The sequence below is a fragment of the Anabrus simplex genome, chromosome 3 (assembly GCF_040414725.1).
Source record: "Anabrus simplex isolate iqAnaSimp1 chromosome 3, ASM4041472v1, whole genome shotgun sequence".
NCBI lineage: Eukaryota > Metazoa > Arthropoda > Insecta > Orthoptera > Tettigoniidae > Anabrus > Anabrus simplex.
In genome coordinates this window covers 148,434,564-148,459,455 of record NC_090267.1, presented here as the reverse complement: position 1 = coordinate 148,459,455, position 24,892 = coordinate 148,434,564, and the positions used below count along the sequence as shown (strand labels likewise).

General features: G+C 38.7%; 1 protein-coding gene across 4 annotated transcripts in view; it reads right to left on the bottom strand.

Annotated features, from left to right (window-relative positions):
- LOC136866098 (pre-mRNA cleavage complex 2 protein Pcf11) overlaps window positions 1–24,892 on the bottom strand; it is a 444,626-nt gene that overhangs the window by 210,464 nt on the left and 209,270 nt on the right. For all 4 annotated transcript variants that reach the window (XM_067142769.2, XM_067142771.2, XM_067142770.2 and 1 more), the window contains one exon: window positions 16,038–17,244. In XM_067142769.2, coding sequence (XP_066998870.2) covers window positions 16,038–17,244 — 1,207 coding nt within the window. The remainder of the gene's footprint in view (window positions 1–16,037; window positions 17,245–24,892) is intronic.

The window sequence follows — 24,892 nt, the reverse complement described above, 5'->3', positions numbered from 1 at the left end:
CCCTAACTGTCACCATATTGTATTTTCTTGATTGATAGCATGGAAACCACTAAAGAGATTTGCACTCCACTAATTCTTTGTGGTGTCATATCTACGGAAGCCATTTGACGAATGGGCAATCTATATCTCTTGAGCTGTCGGGGTTATCATTGTTATCATTGTTGCACTGTCCTACACGAGACCCCTGGGTGGTGCCAAGATAGTAACTACATTGGCTGCTGGACCTAAAGCTTCGCTTTATGGATATCCGAGCAATCAGAGGATTCTCCACCATGAGAAAAATATTTAAACCTACTACTAATTTGTATATATTTGTACTATTATAACAGTGTATCTTATCCTCTTGCCAAACAAAATGAAAAAAATAAATTCCAAAGTCAGCCCCCATTCAGTCACTCTTTTGTCTAGTCCAATTGCACTCATTTTTGCCAGTAGTCCACCACAATCCAACCTATCAAATGCCTTAGACAGGCCAATTGAAAAACAATCCATTTGACCTCCCGAGTCCAAGATATCTTGCTGGAATCCTGTAAGTTGAGCTTCAGTGAAATAACCTTTCCTAAACCAGAACCACCCTCTATTGAACCGGTTGTTAATTTCGCAAACATGTCTAATATAATCAGAAAGAATGCTTTCCCAAAGCTTACATGTCATGCATGTCAAACTGACTGGCCTGTAATTTTCAACTTTATGTCTATCACGCCTTCCTTCTTTATACACAGGGACTACTACCGCAACTCTTCATTCATTTGGTATAGCTCCTTCATGCAAACAATAATCAAATAAGTACAGATATGTATCCCAACCCATTGTTTTTAGTGTATCCCCAGAAATCTTACCAATTCCAGCCCCTTTTCTAGATTTCAACTTTTTTTTTTACCTTATTGTAAATTTCATTGTTATCATGTGTAAATTTTAACACTTCTTTAGCATTATTCACCTCTATATGGACATTATCCTTGTAATCTACAATCTTTACATACTGCTGACTAAATACTTCTGCCTTTTGAAGATCCTCACATACACACTCTCCTTGTTCATTAATGATTCCTGGAATGTCCTCCTTGGAACCTGTTTCTGCCTTAAAGTACCTATACATACCCTTCCATTTTTCACTAAAATTTGTATGACTGCCAATTATGCCTGCTGTCATGTTATCCTTAGCTGACTTCTTTGCTGGATTCAATTTCCTAGTAAGTTCCTTCAATTTCTCCTCATGTCTACAGCCATTTCTAACTCTATTTCTTTCCAATCTATACCTCCTTCTTAGTCTCGTAAGTACAAGTGATGTTAGTAATGAAATTTATGCCATGGATTAGCACCTAGCAGGGCAGCATTCCAAGGTCTGCTTAATAACTCCAGGTCATCAGATGTATCTGTACATACCAAGGTTAGAATGGTTATGGCATTTGTATTTTCCATAGTAACAGACTGATGTGAAAGCTAGGCCATAAAAAAGCAAGAAATGAAATTCGCTGATGCCTTTCTGTTATGGTGCTGGAGAAGGATTTTACATATACCTTGAACAGCCATGAAGATGAACCAGCAGGTCATTCAGAACATCAATCCAGGTAAATTTCTTGAGACATTTATTACAAGGTTTCACCTATGTTATTTTGGGCATAATATGAGGTATTTTGAATCCTTGGAGAAAGCAATTGTGTGTAGATTGATGGAAGGGACTTAAAGAAAAATCATTCTCGTCCATTCAATTCCTATGACCTGCAGAAACCAATAGGCTATAACCCCTTACTACTTGTCTCTCTCTTTGCTGAACTTTCACCCAGCCACCCACCCACCGACCCTCTGCCTTCCCCTAGCTTCCCTACTGTACCGTACCCAGGGGTAAATACCCTCTAGGACGATGCCTTCATTCCTGTATGAACATCCGACTAACTCAGGGTTGGGCAGAGAGTGGGTTGGTCGTCATTAGGTCAGGCTAAAAGTCGAAGTTCTATGCTTAAATATAAGTAAATGACAGGAAAATGGAGGTATAACTCGAATGAGAAACAATAATATGGGGTAGGATGAGTTTATTCATAAATATCCCCGAATCATACTACTCGAAAATCAAATAAATCAAATAATAAAATGTCATTACAAAAATCTCAAAATTAAAGAAATAACTGGACATTAACAACGTTAATTGTTCAAAACAACAAAAGTGAAATGAAGTATCAAGCACAACATTGAATACTTGCATACTTTCAGAAATAATCTTCTTCTGCTTGTCCATTGTTCATGTTATATGGTAACATGTACGCATATACTGATACGTATTTATCTCGGATGGAGTGACACTCGAAAATAATCACATTGATACGGGTTTGTAATTTAATTTAGAGTCGTCGCAAGATTAAACGTTAAAAGAAAATTACAATATAAAAGAAAGTTACGATGAAAAGAAAAACTAAGACGTAATGATATGAATTATGAAAAAATACTAGTGGCATTTCCTACGCTATATTTACAGTGAACAAAATAAGCAAAATAACACATCTATTTATATCGGATACTTCACAGATTCTACGTGAATCACGGTTCACCACAAAGGATCTAGTGAGAACTAGATTGACCACTCAGCACTCGGGCTGTTCCCCATTAAACAACAAGACAACATATTCAAACATGAAATATCATAAAACACCTTGCTGTAAGAGAAAAACATAATTATCCATGAATATCATGTAGAAAGCAATGGGCAACATTGCCGCCTTCTGCTGCATTTGCGCACCCAACAGCGCGATCATCCATCACATATTTCCTGGTGTGCTGTGGGCTGAAAGGAAATGTTGGAACTCAACACTGTACTAAGGCTTGGTTTCTGTCCGCCAAGATTGTAACACGGAAATACCATCTCATTCACGCCGACTAAGAAAACACGGCCAATACATCAGCTTGCAATGAGATATCATCTTTCGTCGGCTACACGGAAACTCGCGTACAATCGTATAGCTTCCTAGCATGCTTCGACAATTTAACACACATCAGACTCATTGGTCTGGAATCAATTCCGTCAATTCTGATAACTAATATTCTCTCAGAAGACAATAGCAGGTACATATCCACTGCACATAATTCCTTCACTTATCAGGCATGCAATCGGCCTGCATAATCATTTTATAACTCCGCATGCATTATAACTTCTCATATCTCTTACAAATCACATCAGCCTTTTACATTATGAGACCCGGTTCGTTTCCTGTGCAAATCATTGGGCAAAAACAGATTCCAACTTAAATTCGAAGATCCTATTCTTTCAACGTTGTTATGCAGCTCCTTACGTACAGCTTCTGAAATACCATGCATCATGCAATTAACTGTTACTGTCTCTAAATGACCAAAATAAAATTGAATTAACACTCAACGTAGCAAGTGTTTAACTTTGAACTTGGATGAACTTGTCAATCTAATCCTCCTAGCACTAATCTACAAGGGAAAAACGGAATAAAACTAAACTAAATTATCATACATAAATGAACAACAAAATAATCCTAACAAATCCCTCATTATCCCAACTATCTAGTCATATATCTAAATAAAAATAAAGAGAACATGCATTTCTCTTTTATCCGTATATACAATATAAAAGTGAAACAAACACATGCCGTCAGGCTTACTTTACGTTAAACAAAATCCCTATTCTAAACTGCACTAGTATTTTAACATAACCCATATAACATTCCATAATTCACACATGCGCCTTATCTTGGAAGACTCTCTGGATACATGGCAGCAGCTCACATCTCTGCTTTGTTGGGTGTCTACTCCATGTTGATCACTGCTTCAACACGTAGAAATGCACTTCCTTCTTCCATAGGCAAAGCCATCTTCTTGCTGAAAGTTATTGAACACTGCAACACATAAGGCTTTGGATGAATATCTCTTCACCGCTCAATTCTGCACGTGCCGAACAACCCCTTTGTGGCTACAAACTAAGCCAAACACACTGACACATAAATACACTGTAAATTTTACACTTGAGGGTATATGTACACAGTTTTCGAGAGCGGCACGCGGTACGAATCAAGAGTTCCTCGCGAAATGCGACCGACACGAAAATGTGAGACAATGGAACGCCTCTCCTGCACTTTCTACACTGCGGCTAATTATCACCGTCTATATATTGGTAGTGAACTTTGCGATAATATAATCTGCAATTAACTCTGCATCAGTCACTTTATTCCACTGCACGACTGAAACACTGTTTATTGGTCTTATTAACCATACTCTGTTAATGATCTATTCACATGGCAACTTTTAAGTACAATTCTCGGGGCACATCGAACAACGTCCACCTCACGTCAGTATCCACGATCAGAGTTACACTTCTACACTATCCAAACTGCCCGATCAGAGCCACACTTCTACACTCTCCAAACTACCCGATCAGAGTGATACTCTCCAGAGCTTGGGGTGCTAAGGAAGCGTAGGTAACGCCGTTGCAACTATGGGATTCCCGCTTGTTTAGACAAACCACCAATCAGAATGCTTGCCATTTATAATGACATATTATCAATTATAACATATCAATAAAACACAGTTCAGATTATATCAAATCTCTTCCTACAATGTTTTACCGTATTCCTGATTATATTTCACTTACAGACCTGTGGAAATCCACCAAATAACAGAATTTATCTCAAGCAACTGTACACGTTAGTCAACCTGGGATTATGACTTCGCGCGATGTAGACTCCATATTTGCCATATCCTCACGTTCTCAATGGCTGAATATTTCGCTTGGTCAGCATCTTGTACACGTGCCGAGATGTGCCAACTCCTAGTGACGCTAAGCCATTCTCACGGTCCTGAGGAAGTATTGGGCAATATCCAGCGACTTGATGGCTCCATAAACTTCCGGTCTCAGCTATCCTGCGATTCCTTACTTTACCATATATGACTGCAATTCACATCAATAAAATTTACATATTATGTCAAATAATAATCCGAGTATCTCTTATGGGCCGGCAGGATATGGCTCACTACCAAGAGGTTTGTTTTAGCGAGATACGAACACAGCCAATGATCTCAAATCAGTCCAGTCACTGACCCAGGAGAAAACAGATGTCAAACTGGAGCAGTGTAAGTACAGAAAATTTTTCAAATCCATCAGAGAGTCAGCAACTGATTTCAACATTCATGTAATGTCACGCTTGCTCATAATATTACTCATTCACAATCACCAACTAGTTTATGCAAAGTGACAAATTCTGTGTATATAAATGCATGTTTGGAAGTGATCTGATAGAATTTGAGGATGTTCTTGCAGATCAAAACATGTCATTCTGTTATTAATGTGTTCTCTTACACATATGTTGGTTGTTCTAAATCTTATATTTCATACTTTGAAAGGCTGATAAACTCAAAAGATTATATTAAATTTGAATTCAAGAAAAATATTTTAAAAATATATAAATCAAATAAGGAAATTAATATATATTTGCACGAAGAAAGAAACCAGTATGGGTAGGCACTAACATGAAAAATTCGGCAAATAACCAAAAAAGAACAATACCTGATTTATCTTGTCATTATCTGAAAGAATATACTGCAAAATGTTTTTATAATATTTTATTCAGAAAGCAAGAAAGTTGTAACAATTTAGACCAACAATGTGGAAGAATACGGGGGCAATCCCAATGTTCGGGCAAAGATGACAAAAGGCTTTGATTTCACAGTTAATGGCGATTGCAAGTGTAATGGGAAGAACGTGTTGCAAGGTCTATGCATGTGGCCAGATGCTAATTCAGACAACGTTACAAATACTGGTGGAGAAGGGGAACGTAGATTGTGAGTCACTCTCCCTGGGGAGCTCTCCACTCACACTCGCGATAATCAGGGGGAATGTGGAGCTCGTCAAAGCACTACTGGAAACAAGAAAGACAAACCCAATGAAATGCTGATGTCAAAAGCTGCAGTGCCCCTAGATGTACTGATGATTCAGTCAGGCACGGACAAGCTACTGCCGAACGACATCATGGAAATGGTTTAACATTGGAACACCGCGTCAGAAGAAGGAGGGTGGAACGACAGAACAAAGTGGAGAGGAATCATATTTGCTCCCACCTGGCATCAGCTGGAAATGGGAAAACGAGGATGAGGATGATGATGATGAATGTGGAAGACTTCAACATTTGTAAATTTAAATGGTACTCAATTGTGCCTTTGCTGGCAAGACCTTGTGTTTACAGTGCACTTTGTCTTCTGGTATCGGCTAGAATAAATTTGTTACTTTCAATGACCTGTCTCAGTCTCATCCTCGGCTTTGAGAATATGGAAGTGACTCAGGTACGAGTGAATGTAGTAATGAAATTTCTTATGCAGCCAGTCCGTTATGAATGCATACCTGCCAACTTTCATAAATGAAAAATAGGAAGATTTTTTTAAACTTCGATTTCATCACATATATTACACCACGGTCTAAGTGAAAAAACAGGATAAAGCCATACATTAAATTAAATTTAAAATCTTAAAACAAAAACCATAAAATGGTTACAAGAAAATATACCTAATCACTCTTATTTAGGACACATACATACAAATAATAATACAGTCGAACCACGACTACTCGAATTTTCATTATCTTTAAGTAACTTAAATTTTCCGGCCGTTTGTCCTATTCTCCACGTGTATTTATTTCTCTATTACTCGAAATTCGGTTACACGAATTTCTCGATTTCTCGAGGCAAACATTTCCTCCCTTGAAGCAAAAAATACTCTAACTTGAATTTCGTGCAACATTAACTATGCAATACGGCATTTGTAGTTAGTAAGGAACAGTTAACAAATAAAGAAAGCGTTACAATGACGCTGGGAACTAATATGATGGGAACCGAGAAACTCGAACTTCTAGGGATTGGAAAATTGGCAATGCATCGCTGTTTCTCGGATGTCAATTACCGGTCACGTACGAAAGCAAGCCCAGAAGTCACGGGTGACAAGCTCCATACGAAACTTGGCTGCGTGGTATTGCCGAGAAGTTTCAACATGACGGGAGGAGAGGTTAACCGCAATATGTGAAGCAACCTTCATTGTAACCACCATGTTCCATGAAAACGAATAACTACTTTAAAGGTTGTCATAAAGTATGAAGTACAAAATAAGAAGCATTTATAAATATGATATAGGCATTTACTTTTGTAACATACTCAACGTTCCTATGAACAATTATGAAGCAGAATAATGTGAAATAGTATCCTGCTTCTATATTGTTTCTGTAGGGAAAGGTCATATTTTTATGAACTCAAACAAAAACTGATTTTTTTCCAAAGGTGTTAAGGAAGCTGTATTTCTTGTTTCACTACTGTATGTACTGTAGCCTGTCTTCTATAAAGTTACTATAACAAGGGTTATAATTAAAATGGTGCGTAAAATTGACTTTTTTCGTATATTTTCAAGTATTGTTAAAAATAATGTATTCAGTACATACATATGAACCAAATGGCAACAATGGGATAGGAAAGGCCTAGGAGTTGGAAGGAAGCGGCCGTGGCCTTAATTAAGGTACAGTGTAAAAATGGGACACCACGGGAAAACGATTTTCAGGGCTGCCGACAATGGAATTCGAACCCACTATCTTCTGGATGCAAGCTCACAGCCGCGTGCCTCTAACCGCATGGCCAAGTGGCCCAGTGAAGGTTAACTGCTGCACCGTAAAATAAGTCATTTATAATATGGGTCACGCAGCTCAGAAGTTTAGAAAGTACTATAAAAATCTCTTTGTCACTGGAAGAATATCTATGTAAACGCATTATCTACTTACATTTCCATGTCACGAGGGAAACAGAAGACCGTGAATTCTTCTGCACTGCATAATTATTATTGCCACACATAGCACATATCTTCTCACTCATGATGAGAGGAGATATAAACGAATGACACACGCTATTATTTACTGATTTTAACTAACTCCAAACGCATCAATAACACCAAAAATTTCACAAACTAATGAACATGCTCTTATGACAGGCTAAGTAACTCGAAGTTAAACCGCTAGACAGACCTATATTCACTGTACCTCTGTATCTCGCAGACTGTCCTGTATTTTCTCTACTGTACTTGGTAGAAAGTAAGGTTCCGTTCAATTTTTGTGCATCACAGGATAAGGCCTTGACAGAATTTCTTGAAACTTTACATTCGAGTTCAGAGATTGCACTGGGCTATATATTATTTGACTGATCAGTATACAGCCACATAGCAATTTTAGCATGGCCAAAACATGAAGCATAAGATTTCAACGTTAATATTAGTAGTAAAAAACTGTACATAACAAAAGTTGTGTGAACTATAATTTGCTATCTTTTCTGTTTTGTTTAGTTTTGCTGTAGGAGATATAAAGACAAAATCTGGAACCATTAGATAAACATCTATACAGTGGCTACCAGTGTAATCCAACATCGAACCTCCACAACTTTTTTACTGAAAAAACATGGCTCAAATGTATGGGGAATCCACAACTACCCACCCATTCATCAGGACTGTACCTGGAAAAAGTCTGAAATGACAAATCAAAAACCCTCCATGGAAACTGGGCAAAATATTGATTCAAAATGGATTCAATTTAAATCAAGTATGGCAGGATGATTGGGCCACCTCAAACCCTGACCAGCTAGTACTGATAGCATATCCTGTCAGCTGTCCACCTGGCTTTGATCTACCTAGGAGAGCCCGGACTCCCATCAACTGAATACAGACTAATCGTGACAGGTCACAAATCTGGCTTCATAAATGGAAAAACCGACTTTAGCCCTTTCTTGATGGATGCAGCACTTTTGCATCTATCTCTACCACAGGTCAGACCAATGTGTTGACCAAAGTCCTTTATCACTTTTTTAAAATCTTATAATTTGCTTCACGTCGCACCGACACAGATAGGTCTTATGGCAACAATGGGATAGGAAAGGCCTAGGAGTGGGAAGGAAGCAGCCATGGCCTTAATTATGGTACAGCCCCAGCATTTTCTTGGTGTGAAAATGGGAAACCACAGAAAACCATCTTCAGGGCTGCCGACAGTGGGATTCGAACCCACTATCTCCTGGATGCAAGATCACACTTGCGCGCTCCTAACCACACGGCCATCTCGCCTGGTACCAAAGTCCCAGTCTCATCCATGGTTGTAACAATATGGAAACTGCTGGGGTATGGATGGTGCCAAGGATTGATCGACGCAGTATGACTAATGCATCTGAGTGCTAAGAAAGGTGTTACTCATAGGGCCTGTCATGTTACAATAGCACTTTCTGGCCCAGTGAGAAAAGCAATGGCAAACTATCTCACTCCTCACCTTGACTAGGATGCCTCATCTTGGCACTACCATTGGTTTTTGGCTGTTTCCCTATAAAATAAAAAAAGTTAAAGATGACAAACACAAAATTCTAGGTGTAAGGCTTATCTCTAAAGATAATAGGCAACTTGATGTCTTTGGAGTGTACAGAAGAGGAAACGATAGCACAGATGCTGATTCAGAATTATTTGATAAGATAATCAGCTATGTGGGAAACGATAAGGAAAGGAACGTGATTGCAGCGGGGGATCTCAATTTACGAAATGTCAATTGGGAAGGTAATGCGAACGACAGGAAGCATGAACAACAAATGGAAAATAAGTTAATATGGGAAGGGCACCTGATTCAGAAAGTGATGGAACCAACTAAAGGGAAGAATGTTCTGGATGTGGTGCTGGTAAAACCAGACGAGCTCTATAAAGAAACCGAAGTAATAGATGGTATTAGTGATCACGAAGCTGTTTTTGTGGTGATTAAAAATAAATGTGAAACAAAGGATATTAAAATTAGGACTGTTAGGCAGTACCATATGGCTGATAACACTGGCATGAGGGAGTTTTTAATAAGTAACTACGATTGGTGGAAAACGGTAAATAAAAATGTAAACAGACTATGGGATGTGTTTAAAGCAATTGTTGTGGAATGTGAAACTAGGTTTATACTTTTAAAGGTGGTAAGGAATGGTAAAGATCCACTATACTATAACACGGAAGTAAAAAGACTAAGAAGGAGGTGCAGGTTGGAAAGAAATAAGAGTTAGAAATGGCTGTGGAAGTAAAAAGAAATTGAAGGAACTTACTAGGAAATTGAATCTAGCAAAGAAGGCAGCTGAGGATAACATGATGGCAAACATAATTGGTGCCCATACTAAGTTTAGTAAAAAATGGAAGAGTATGTTCCAAGAAGGACATTCCAGGAATCATTAATGAACAAAGGGAGTGTGTATGTGAAGATCTTCAAAAGGCAGAAGTATTCAGCCAGCAGTATGTAAAGATTGTTGGTTACAAGGATAATGTCCAGATAGAGGAGATGACTAATACTAAAGAAGTAGTAAAATTTACCTATGACAGCAATGACATCTACAGTAAGATACAAAAGTTGAATACTAGAAAAGCAGCTGAAATTGATAAGGTTTCGGGGGATATACTAAAGACAATGGGTTGGGATATAGTACCATATCTGAAGTACTTATTTGGTTTTTGTTTTTTTTGCTACGGGCTTCACGTCGCACCAACACAGATAGGTCTTATGGCGATGATGGGATAGGAAAGGCCTAGGAGTTGGAAGGAAGCGGCCGTGGCCTAAGGTACAGCCCCAGCATTTGCCTGGTGTGAGAATGGGAAACCACAGAAAACCATCTTCAGGGCTGCCGATAGAGGGATTCGAACCTACTATCTCCCGGATGCAAGCTCACAGCCGCGCGCCTCTACGCGCACGGCCAACTCGCCCGGTATTTGATTATTGTTTGCATGAAGGAACTTTACCAAATGAATGGAGAGTTGCTATAGTAGCCCCTGTATATAAAGGAAAGGCTGATAGACATAAAGCTGAAAATTACAGGCCAGTCAGTTTGACATGCATTGTATGTAAGCTTTGGGAAAGCATTCTTTCTGATTATATTAGACATGTTTGCAAAATTAATAACTGGTTTGACAGAAGGCAGTTTGGGTTTAGGAAAGGTTATTCCACTGAAGCTCAACTTGTACGATTCCAGCAAGATATAGCAGATATCATGGATTCAGGAGGTCAATTGGACTGTATCGCGATTGACCTGCCTAAGGCATTTGATAGGGTAGATCATGGGAGACTACTGGCAAAAATGAGTGCAATTGGACTTGACAAAATAGTGACTGAATGGGTTGCTCTGTTTCTAGAAAATAGAACTCAGAGAATTAGAGTAGGTGAAGCTTTATCTGTCCCTGTAAAAATTAAGAGGGGAATTCCTCAAGGCAGTATTATTGTTTTCTTATATATATATCAATGATATGTGTAAAGAAGTTGAATCAGAGATAAGGCTTTTCACAGATGATGTTATTCTGTACAGAGTAATAAATAAGTTACAAGATTGTGAGCAACTGCAAAATGACCTCGATAATGTTGTGATATGGACAGTAGGCAATAGTATGACGATAAACGGGGATAAAAGTCAGGTTGTGAGTTTCACAAATAGGAAAAGTCCTCTCAGTTTTAATTACTGCGTTGATGGGGTGAAAGTTCCCTTTGGGGATCATTGTAAATACCTAGGTATTAATATAAGGAAAGATCTTCATTGGGGTAATCACAAAAATGGAATTGTAAATAAAGGGTACAGATCTCTGCACATGGTTATGAGAGTATTTAGGGGTTGTTGACAACAGGATGTAAGGGAGAGAGTATATTTGTTTCAGGTGAGACCCCAAGTAGAGTATGGTTCCAGTGTATGGGACCCTTACCAGGATTACTTGATTCAGGAAGTAGAAAAAATCCAAAGAAAAGCAGCTCGATTTGTTCAGGGCGATTTCCGACAAAAGAGTAGCGTTACAAAAATTTTGTGAAGTTTGGGCTGGGAAGACTTGGGAGAAAGGAGAAGAACTGCTCGATTAAGTGGTATGTTCCAAGCTGTCAACGGAGAGAGGGCGTGGGAGGACATCAGTAGACGAATAAGTTTGGATGGTGTCTTTAAAAGTAGGAAAGATTACAATATGAAGATAAAGTTGGAATTCAAGAGGACAAATTGGGGCAAATATTCGTTTATAGGAAGGGGAGTTAGGGATTGGAATAACTTACAAAGGGAGATGTTCAATAAATGTCCAATTTCTTTGCGGTCATTTAAGAAAAGGCTAGGAAAGCAACAAATAGGGAATCTGCCACCTGGGCGACTGCCCTAATTGCAGATCAGTAGTGAATGATTGATTGATTGATTGATTGATTGATTGATAGAACCACATGGTGCTATTTGAGGATCTAATCAGCCTCTGGGCTGGTTTTTTAAAAAGAAAAATTTACTTTTTTCTTTATGTCATACCGATGCAAATAGGTCTTATGGTGATGACGGGATAGAAAAATGCTGAGAGTGAGAAGTGAGCATGGCCTTAATTCAGATACAACCCCAGCATCTGTCTGGTGTTAAAATAGGAAATCATGGAAAACCATCTACAGGGCTGCCAACAGTGGGGTTCGAACCCACTATCATCTGAATGCAAGCTTATAGCTACGTGATAGAAACCGCACAGCCACTTGTTCGGTCTGGGCTGATGACTTAAGAAATAGAATAAAGCCGAACGTCCCCACCGTGTGAGAATAAGTCATGAGGTAATGGAATGTCTGTTACGAAAGTTCAAGGAGCCCAGTGGCAAAGCTGTTAACTGGATATTCTCAATGGATATGCAACCCTTAAGATTTAGCTGGAAAATTTATAATGTCCAATAACGGACCATTTATATTGGTATTATAAAGATTGTTGGTTACAAAGAATGTGCTCAAATACTTCAGCCTGCTGTAGATAGATTTAATGGCATGCACAAGAACTCCTGCAGGACGTAATTCCAGCATCTCCAAAACATATAAAAATGTAGTTAGTGGGATGTAAAACCAATAATATTATTTTTATCACTCCAATCTTGACTGCATGACCTACTCCATATAATATGCATATATGTACAGACCGGAGTGGCCGCATGTGTTAATGTTCTATGACTATGGAGCAAAGCTCAGTATTTAAGAGACTAGTGCTTTCGAACACCAGCATTGGTTGGCCTGAGGACATTCTTCCGTTTTTTCCCCCATTTTCACTTCCAGGCAAATGCTGGGAGATTTCAGATTCGTAGGCCATGGCCGATTCTTTCCACCTCGTTACCCAATTTCACTCACTATTCATTTCATTTTTATTAGCTCCTCGACTAATGCTGGCATCAGGAAGGATATCCAGCCATAAAATACACCATATAATTTCATTTCATTTCAACCCCGCCCTCATGTCAGGAAACAGAACAATGGCATATATAAACATGCAGATAAGTGAAATGTATGTGCGTTGTTGCAGAATTTATCTGCAGGATAAGATGAATCACATGGAATGTGTGAATTTAAAATACTGATTGCAGCTATGATATCAAGGATGACTGAGGTAGAAGAGGAAGCTGAAGACAGTTTTACAACACATTTGTTTCCAAGCCCTTGAAGAACTGCCGCTATGTCCAGCACTATTACATTATCGATTACCAGGATCATATCACCTATCCATGTTTTTGGGTATTCAGCCCAAAGGCTTGTTTGAATCTCAACAGGATTCACCATCAGCTGTCATAGATGGCATAGGCATCACTGAAGAAGCATTCTAGGGAAAGGAAGCGTGAGGTAGCTATTTATAGCATCAGAAATTTATTCTATTTCTACCCTATAAGGAGGAAATAAATGTAATTCTATAGGCAATTTATTTTGTATTGGCGTGAATAATGATTTCTCTCAACAGCCATAATCAGAAGCAGTTGTGTACCTTTTTCCATGAAACCGTCACAACAGTTTTCAAATAAGGACATATTATATTTCAGATTACAAAGCTATCATAGCTATTGAATGTAATATGAAGTAGAAATCATCAATAAAATATATACTGGTATTTTAAGGTAGAAGCTTATAACTTGAGATATCAATGCATTACTCTTAAAGTCCTAAACTAAAATGAAACAGACTAAATATATTTTTAACTATCACTATTAATTTTAATTTTGTTTTTTACAATTTCCTTTATGTCGTACCAACACCGATAGGCAATGATGGGATAGAAGAGTGCTAGGAGTGGAAAGGAAGTGGCTCTAACCTCTATTATGGTACAGCCCCAGTATTTGCCTGGTGTGAAGGTAAGAAACCATGGAAAACCATCTGCAGGCTTAATGACAGTGGGGTTCACAAACCCACTATCTCCCGAATGCAAGCTGCCATTTAATTATTAATCTAGAGACTGCATTTTCAAGGCTTTCATTAAAATGTCTTATTAAATGTCTCCCTTGGTTAAACCAAGTTGGTCAGTTATGCTCCGAACTTCGTAACCTATCACAACTGTTTCCTGTCCTTATACTACACTGTGGAAGGAAAATGCAACACTCCGATCTATGCTGTCAATTTTAACTAGCATGTAACATAAGTATTCTGAAACGTAGTAGATATTCTAATTCAACAACATTTGTCCTGTAACATAATGACACCCTTAACAATACACGCATGAAGGATGAGAGTACTCTTAACAATATGCCATGTGAGCCCGAACTTCAGACTGGTGAATGTCTGAATGTAGCTCAACACAGTATAAAAATCCAGCACACACAGATGCTTTGCCATCGAGACAAGGAGGCACAAAATATTGTGGTTTTCCACCACCCATGGGATAGTTAGCATTCAAGAGAACAGTCTCACGTAATGATGCCCTTGAAGAGTCCACAAGTATACATGCATAGTTTGAAGGTCCTGCATTTATATATTTAAGTTCTGCTCCTCCCCAGTAGTGCACCTCACTCCTCAACATCCAATTATGGTACAGGGACTGACAAAGGAATGGTGAATCACTGGAATGAATGAAGAGTCAAAACTGAAGCATCTGATACTGGAATAAAGTAAAGAGTTTTCAGACAGGCTGTACGCACACTGTCAACACCAAAATGGACAAATCTGATTGCAGTAGCCAGTGTGGTATGCAAAAGATTTTTTGGTAATTTGAAGCTTGTAAGGCTAATATTTTTCTTCCAACTGTAGCAGGTTTACTAATTGATTTGTGGCATAAATATCCCACTGAGCTTAGAAGACAATATTAGAACTGATAGACTGTGGAGGATAGTAATGCTTTAGTTATATGAGTGTATATAGAAGTTCCATACATAATATTATAATGCTTAAGAGATGTGAGGTCTAAGTGAAGTAACAACAGTTTAGCCATGGCAGTTTTTATCTTCCAGGTCTTTCAAAACTGCTACATAATTGTGCCTGAGGCCAGAAAGATACTGAATGGGATGGACATAATTGTCAGGGGACAGTCACACAATGATTTAACCTAACAGAGTGAACCATCACGAGTAAGATATATCGTGGAACAAGTAGTCTTCTGCTAGAGCGGAGTGATGCACTACGCATGTCACAGGCTATGTCTGCATTCAACATTTATACTTCGTACAATGCTGAGGAGACAGGGAACATACCTCACAGTGATTTACGTGGACTTTTCAATTCATTTGTTGTTTGACACATGCTACTGAATTTTAGCACTCTTCTAGAACCTTAAAAACATATAATTATCTTCACATATTTCCCAAGCACATTCATATAACTTTATACCTTTGTGTTTAGTAAGCATTCAAATTAACATCCACTTACCCACCAACAAAAACAGAGAAATTTGGGTTATGCAATGATTATATACAAAAAGGTCGATGAAAAAATTAAAATGTGCTTAGCATGTAATAACATTTAATACAAGTAAGTTATGGTTATAAGACTATATTGGATAAATAGAAAGCAATTATGTAAAAAAGTGGTCAATTTCATATGTCTCAGGATGACAGTTTTTATATAATTAATTCTGTAACAAATGCAACATGATTTTCAAAACATACTAAACAAACAATTAGCAACAAAGAATGAATCCTGAATAAAATGAACTCAAACAGTTGTCAATAATAATAATAATAATAATAATAATAATAATAATAATAATAATAATAATAATAATAATAACAATAATAACAATAATAACAACAACAACAACAATTATAGTAATTCTTACTTTTGGCATCCTCTTCAGTAGCAGAGTTGACCGACTCCGAGCTCTGGGGGAATGCAGTCAGGCGAGGATGTTTCTCTGGAGGTGCACCTTGCCTAAGGTCCACATCGCCTGTGGTTCCCACCACAGACGGCTCTGGACTCCGCGATTTTTCTCGTCGGTTTTTACGGACATACTTCCGGCTCTTTTTTGAAACTTTCACTTTGAACGTAGTCTCTTCTTTCTTTTTATTTTCACTGATGACAGGTGGAGGAGGAGGAGAAGGAGATTCTACATCCCATTCAAATACATCATACTTCTTTGGAGAAGGGCGTTCTCGGGAGCTTTTAGTACCACCTGTAGGACTTTTAACCCTTTTACTTGAACTTCCCCCCGTCCCTGCAGTTTCACTTGATTTACTACTCCCTTTCTTCTTGTCAGAAGGTAACTGCCTGCTGCTGTTGCTGCTGCTGCTGCTGCTGCTAGTACTATTACTACTCACAGGAGATTTCTTTTTATGATTATCCAGTTTGGAAGGAGAGGATGTTTTACTGACAGCCCCCGAATGGCTATCCTTTTCCTTATTACTAGAAACTTCTGTCTCCTTCTTATCTGCCACTTTCTGAGGGGGGCTGTCAGTAAGATCAATAATACTAGTAGATAGGATTTTGACATTAGGTGTTTTAAAATTACTGGCATTCATCCCCTTGCTATTCGTTTTGCGTAGCGAGGGGACAGCTTTGCCAGAATTTGAAGGTGATGATGGTGAAGGACCTCTAGATTTAACAGCTATCTTTTCAACCCCAACACTCCCAACAGATCCCACAGTCCGTTCTTTAGAATTAGAAACATGAACTTTATTTCTTATTAAACGAGGGTCTTTCTTACTAACTCCTTGGGTTTCTTTATTAACATTACCTTTATTGGCAATATTTATTGTTATATGTTTAGGTTTAGCAGTCTCTAGTTTAACGCTCTCAAAAACAGTGTTTGTGTTTTCTTGTGTAAGTGGTGGTTGTGGTGTGGCATGTGAATGATCAATAGCAGTAACATTAGATTGTGGCACAGTCTGACGTGTGGCAAGCCGTGGATCTCGTGATCTACCACTGGACACAGCGGTGACTTGCTTTGAAGTCGATCTTGATTTGGCATCACTCTTGTGCTTACTCTGGAACCGAGATGAGCTGTTAGATGAAGACGCTGATGCTGATGTAACTGGAGGAGTAGATACCTTTAAAAAGTAAATGAAATAAGATCAATTATTACGAGGATTTAAAAGAGACTTTAAGAGGTATTGAAAAGGAACAATGAACTTGTAATAATACAAGCCTGGAGAAAAGGAATTACCATTTTACAGCCAAGGCAGAAAAATAAAAACCAAAGTCAACAGCAGATGCCATAAAGTAACCTATGAAGAGTTTTAGTTCAAAAGAGACTTGTGACGTTTAAACTTGATCAATCAATACATAATACTACAGAAAAAACCAACATATTCTTCTCTATTATTCAGTGCATTATTTTTAATTGTTGTGTGGAAGAAGAAGGCAGTCTGAAGAGTAATCCAAATAAAACTCAAACTTCATTAAGTCACAATGAGTGAACAAAAGTACACAAAAGTTCACTCAGCCTATCCAACTACAACTAAGGAGCTATCTGATGGTGAGATGGATGCCCCAGTCCGGAATAATGGTCGAGAGGATTCTTTATGCTGGCTATGCAGTAGTTCATAATTTGCAGGCCTTTGGGCTGAGCAGTGGTTGCTGGGTAGACCAAGACCCATCAGGTCTTTGCGCCATGGGATTTAGTTTTTTTTTAGACGACGGATTCTGACATTCGATTAAAAGGGTGGAAATAATTCCTGAACATGGTATCCTGGTATTGGTACTTGGTATAAAATTCCAGTACTGAACTAAACATCAGCATTCAGCAGCCAAAATATCCTTAGAGATTTCCTGACAAACACACAAAGCAAAACAACACTCAACAGCTCCTTTTAAACGCTTCCAAACCAGACATCTGGGACCAACAATTCATATTTTGTCCTTGATGCTTTCATGGCCCGTACTTATAGACATGATACTGTATAGGCTCTTGCACTTATGGTGTGTCAAGAAAATAAGGTGAAATTCTTTACATTTCGCAGAGAACTGTGCTCTGTGTCATCAGAAGAAAATCTTGACTGTCCACAAGAAAGGCTTCTTAAAAAAGACTCCCGACTCCTGCAGTTTGCTTCCCGCATAACATCGCCTCATGCTGACGTCACGTGGAGGGCTCCTGTCAGCAGCTGTTACGGTGAACAATAAGAAACTCTCCTTCAGAATAGGTCTACATTTCAGTACGCAAAGTCTTATAATATTTTCCTTATTATGTCGATTGTTGTGTTAAGCATGCGTAAGGATTCTAAATATAAAGTTATTTGTGCTATGGCACAATGCACTAATTGGGGATCGAAAACAACTAGTGTTCTATACCACAGATTTCCAAAACGTGAGGAGAATAGGTGAGTGTAGGTATCACGCTGTACGCAAAGTGCAAATTTAATCCTGATAATGCCAGAGTATGTTCCATACATTTCCGTCCAGAGGATTATGAACGAGATTTGAGAAATGAAGTATTGGGATTACCTTAGAGAAAAAATTTGCTGGCAGATGCCGTTCCATCTCTGTCCACTGCAAATCCACATGGAGATAAAGCTTCATGTTCAACCACTATCAACATTCCCAGCCAGAGAGCAGAGCACGTAGGCCTATTTGTCTACTGCTTTGATCCAATATTTAATGTCGTAATTAATTCAACAATCTACGTGGAAGTATGCTTTTAAGTCAATGAATAAACTGTTTCTGCTGTGCTATGATATTGTCTAGTGGCTAGGGTAGCTAACTTCCATATAGAAGGGTCAGGTTTGATGCCTGGTACTGGAACATTTAAAAAAATCTCATTCTTTGTTCTGTTGTAAACCAACAGAATGTTTTATGTGAAAACCTGGAGTTACAACACTATATTAACTTACAACAACTATTCATACACTTCGAATGGTAAGTAGTTGGGTTTATTTTACTTGACTATCGTAGTTTTGATTTTATAGAAGGGCGAAACGCAGGCAACCAAGAATGAGTTAGCTGGAAAATTTATAATGTCCAATAACGGACCATTATATTGGTATTATAAATTTACTCATTCAGGACAAATATTTTAGGTTCCCTATGGGAATCAACATCTACATCATTTGATGGCCAGGCAGGCTTCTATTTTTGGAAATGAGACATAGCTCTCATAGTGCATTGGCACTGCTGGTGGCTTCAAATAGCCTATGCAGTGGCCTCCATGGTACGCACTAGCCTTGCGTCTTGGGTGGTGTGCTAAGTCCCAACTGACGAGCCTAACTTAGCACACGAGGGCGAAACGCAGGCAACCAAGAATGAGAGTTAGCTGGAAAATTTATAATGTCCAATAACGGACCATTATATTGGTTTTATAGAAGTTTTAAAAATGATTGCACATACAGGTTCATCTTCATTTTAAGGTTTTCAATGATAGAGATTTGCATCACAAAGTTAAAAGCGTGAAGAAGCGGGCACATTCAGCATTAGAGACTTTGTCACCAAACAAGAAAAAAGTTGATCAGGCGACTAGCAATGAATCGCTTCAAAATGAGACCTTGAAACTCCGTTAGCGGGTGGAGATTTTGGAAAAGGAAAACGTGATTTTAAGACAAAAAAGAGACCCGCTCTAAAGAAGCTCAAGTGACCTACATATCTAGTCTCAAAGAGAAGACAACAACCATCTCTGCAGAAAGTGAAGAAGGGTGCACAGAGAGAGGAAGTAGGTAAGATTCTGTCCAAGGCGACAAATGAGTGAAATGGTCCTTGGAGGACATAGCAAATGCCTTGTCATTGAGATCGCTTTCCAGAAAAGCATATGGATTATTTGAGGAACTGGAACATTCCTTAACCATGCCGGTAAACATTACAAACATGGATTCGGTTTGACGTTTGATGAAATGAATATGGACTAGTGTATTTAACACGATTCATCTAACGATCACATACAAGGGGCTCACAGCAATGTCCAGGTAGCAATGGTTTGAGGGTTCTTTGTTGCATGGAAGCAACCCATTTTTTATGACTTTGACATGACTATGACCTCACAGTGGTTAAGAAACATAATTAGTAAAATTGCGGCTTGTGATATTCATGTTGTTACTTTACACAGTATAAACTGCATGATCTGTATTGACAGTGTTGAATTGTACTACGTTATAAGCCTCTATTTTCATCCTATTCGATACCTCATTCAACCTCCCTGAGGGGGGTTACAAGTTCATGTCAAATTTACTTTTAAAACATACATGTTTTGGCCCTTATTTATGGGCCAACTTCAGTGGACATTTTTAAGGTACAGTTTGCATAGTGCTGAGTAGACATAATATACAAATTCACAATTATGATACACTACATATTAACATTCACAGTAGTGGAATTAAAAGTTTTTGTAAAAATCTTGCATTTGGATAACAATTGTAAAATATTGCCAAACTCTTAATTCAAAATTGAGTCTTATAAAAGTGAGTTTGTAGTCTCATTAAAAAGATTAAAATCATACGATCATTTTTCTCCCATGCATACTGCCAAAATGTGTATTCAATTATTGTGTTTTGAAAGTAGATCAGTTTATTCAAAATGGTAGTTTGAGAAAATGTACTCTCGAGTGTGTATTTGAATGTATTGACATTGTTTTTTGAGTGCGTGCAGACAATTCTTGATACTTGGTCTGAAGGTTAAAAGTCTCAGTATAATGGAAGAGGTTTCTTCAAAGTTTAGAAAATCTGTGCATTAGCATGGATGAATTTAGCAATCCACCTCAAAACTTAAAAGAAGCGTACTAATTGACACTTTCACTCCAATTGTAAACAGACCTCTAACACACACCACCCACAACGCAGAAGACCTGTAACCCCTCCATTGCATCCTATGCCTACCATCCAATTTCCCCCCAACCCCACCACTCTACACGATAACAAGTCGTACAAACACAAACATCATGCATTCTACTACAGGAGGTCTGAGCACAGGCAAATCTAGCGACAGACAGTGATGCAAGTTTCATTTCTACCTTTGAACAAAGAACAGATCACACCCAGCCTTAGCCATGTTTTAAAACAACATTCCTTGCTTACAGGCAGAATCATTGGCATTGACAGTGCTCTATTCATATTGTAGAAATGTCCTCCATTATACTAAGACTTTAAACCTTCAGAACAAGTATCAAGAATTGTCTGCAAGCACTCAAAAAACAATGTTTGCCAATACATTCAAATACACACACAAGAGAGTACATTTTCTTTATGTTTTGAATAAACTGAATCTTTTTCCAAAACACACAATTTATTAAAAATTTTGGCAGTATGCACAGGAGAAAACTGATCATATCATTTTAATCTTTTTAATAAGCCTACAAACTCACTTTTGTAAGACAATATAGAATTAGAGTTTGGCAATATTTGACGATTGTTATCCAAAAGCGAGATTATGTAGAAAAATGTGAATTTAATTATGTCAACTCAGTACAACACAAGCTATACTTTAAAAATGCCAACTGCAGATGGCCCATAAATATGGACCAAAACGTGTACGCTGATCAGTAGAGCCCTGCACAGATGCGGATATCCACAAAGTTAGTTTCTTGGTGGATACAAACTGTATGGCAGTGCGGATAATTTTGCTGATAATCTCTAACTAATAACGTTTATTGATTTTCACTCAGGTATACTCTTATTTTTGCTTGCGGTTTGGCAACCCTTGACATTGGTATAGGAGAATAGTGATATATAAAGAGCCTTGAAACCATAAAGCCGTAAACCTGACCTAAGCCTAATTGGCTCTTGCCCGCAATTAATAGAAGGAAGACAGATCCATACATCGGTAGTTGTCGCAAGAGAAAATCCCTCATAAATCTGTGACTGTTGGGGTTCTGGTGCCAGGTTTCAGGCCTATTGTGTTATTTTATGAGATCTACCTGTTCCAGTACCTTGGGTGTAATATACTGTAGTTACATATTTACAATATCCGCAAATAACCATTCGCGGATGCGAATATTATTTTGTTTATCCGCGCAGGGCTCTACTGATCAGCCAGAACATTACGACCACCTACCTACAATCAATATAAACCTGTCCAGGCGATAGAAGCATCATCTAACGAGGAACGACTGCTAGTCAGACACGCACGGTGCATGTAGTATCAGTGAGCGTGCGTGTTAGCGCGTGCGCACACACACACACACACACACACACACACACACACACACTCACTCTCTCTCTCTCTCTTCTAAGGATGAACCTCCGCTGCCGACAACCCCTGCATACGCCAATGTTCACACCACGACATCGGCAACTATGACTATCACTTGACGTTGGTGCAGTGGCAGAGTGTTGCATGGTCTGATGAATCCCAATACCTTCTTCATCATGCCGATGGGAGGGTGCGAATCCATCATCTTCCAGGAGAAGAGCTCCTTGACGTCTGTACTGTGGGATGGAGATAAAGTGGCGGCGGCTCAATTATGTTCTACGGAACATTCACATGGGCATCCATGGGTCCAGTGGAGCTCGTGCAAGGCTCCATGATGCCTGAGAAGTATCGTACACTGGTTGCAGACCACGTACACCCCTTCATGACAATCATGTTTCCCAACGGCAGTGGCATTTTTCAACAAGATAATGTGCCATCTCACAAGGCCAGAAGTGTGATGGGAGTGTTTCGTGGAACAGAGTGGTGGTGAGTTGCAATTGCAACTTTATGCAAAAACTTATATTAGCACATTTAAACAGTTTTGTATCAGCCCCCACTGCATTATCAGAGCTGAGTGGTTACATTACTTAAGGTACAGCACCACGCAGAGTTCAATGCTGCCCAGTGATGCAATGTCCAAAGTCTTGCGGCAAAATGAAGGAATTTGTTAGCTTTGTCGGTATAATCTGATGGAAACCAATGGCACAGTGATATCGTTCTCCACAAGCTTAGTACATTTCTGCACATGCAACATTCTGACCAACCTCTACTTGCTTTAAGATCCTACCCTGCAATAGCAATACCAAGACTAAGCTATTTCACGTGCCTTAAAATGCATCATTTTTTGATTTCTTTCATTAAAAAAAAAAAAAAAAAATTGACTTTAGCAGTGGTGAAGTTAGGGGTCTTGGCCCTCTCTTACACAGCTTTGCTCTTGTCTCTTGTTTCTCTAACTTGCTCCAGAACATTTATGATCACATTTTCACATTTTTCTTTCTTCACACTGCAGAAGAAAGTAGATCCCTGCCCCTCTCCCCATTAATTTGTCTCCGATTATGCCAACAACATATCATACACGGCTGCACTTCGAATATCGCTTTTATTCCACTTCCTACAGCATATTTTAACACATTCAACCTGAATGATGCCATAAAACTTGTTGTATTGCTCATTTTAACTCCTGCTTGTGTAATGGATGCTTCCTAATTAGTAATTACACACTACATGCAACTGCTTGGGGTGCAGAGCTCGGAAGCTGGAAGGTAAATGAGGAATATAGGGCAGGGGGAGAGAGTAGTCAAGGCCAATGTACAGGTGGTGCAGAAGCGTGAGTTTTACCATCAACTAAAATATAGCACTTACTGTCTGGTCACTTGAAATTTATTTTGTAATTATTTCCCCCCACCCCCCCAATACACTGATAGTAGTCTAAAATTAAGGCGGGTATTACAGCAAAGTAATATGGTAATCAAGTTTATCTTATGATGATTTCCAGGTTTTGAATCTTCTAGCTGGCAATTTGAAGAATGAATGAAGAACTATTAGGGGAGTCTTCTTAACACACACACAGGACAGGCCCTGAGTGAAGGCTGCTACCCCATGTAGACCGGATAGTCCAAGCCTTCAAGAAAGAAATTACACTGCTGCACTCAAATTACTGTAACTCAAAAAGTTTAAGATATTGACCTCAAACCTGGAATACAGACTCACTAGGTTGCTTAGTAGTCTGTACGGTGTGATACCTTCCAAAGCAGTACCGTTTCGTGACTCCATGTAATAGGAATGCTTTGTTTGTGCCGTTGGTGTACTTATTGTATTCAAGTATGCAAGGATTTCTCTTTATGGTTACTTTCCATCTAGAGTTAGCCATTAATCATTAGAAATAGCTGCCTCTGTGGATCAGTAGTAGTGTGTTGGCCTCCGGATCCCAAGATAGCGGGTTCAAACCTGGCAGAGGAAGTAGGATATTTGAAGGGCGGAAAAAAGTCCATTCGACATCTATGTTGTACGATGTCGGTATGTATAAGATCTCTGGTGACACATTTGGTGTTTACCCGACAAACTTTATTAAATCTCAGCCGTAGACGCCCAAGAGAGTTTCGGTTTACTTGGTCTGCCATCTAGTGGACCTAGAGTAAAATGGAACGTCGAAATTGACGAGCAGACAGCCAGATGGCATCAAATTGAAATGTCTGCACATGGTAGCTGAGGCCATATTATTATTATTATTATTATTATTATTATTATTATTATTATCATCATCATTAGAAATATCCAATTCACTGTCGTTTGGTACCTACGATAACTGGTCTGCAAACAATTAATAGCAAATATATGTATAAATCAGTAAATGAACGAGCCGCACCATGTTGACATCCGCACTGGAGCTCCAGGGAATAGCTCTATATACCCAATATTATTTTGTTAAATACATGAAGGTTTAAAGAAGGATGCAGCGATAGTTTATACATGACTAAATCATTCAGATCTCAACCTCGCTGCAATTGTATCAATGATCAAGGAAATACGAGGTGCATAAAAGCAAGAATTCTCATAGCCCGTCATTTACTGTCGGCAGTTACCTATTGT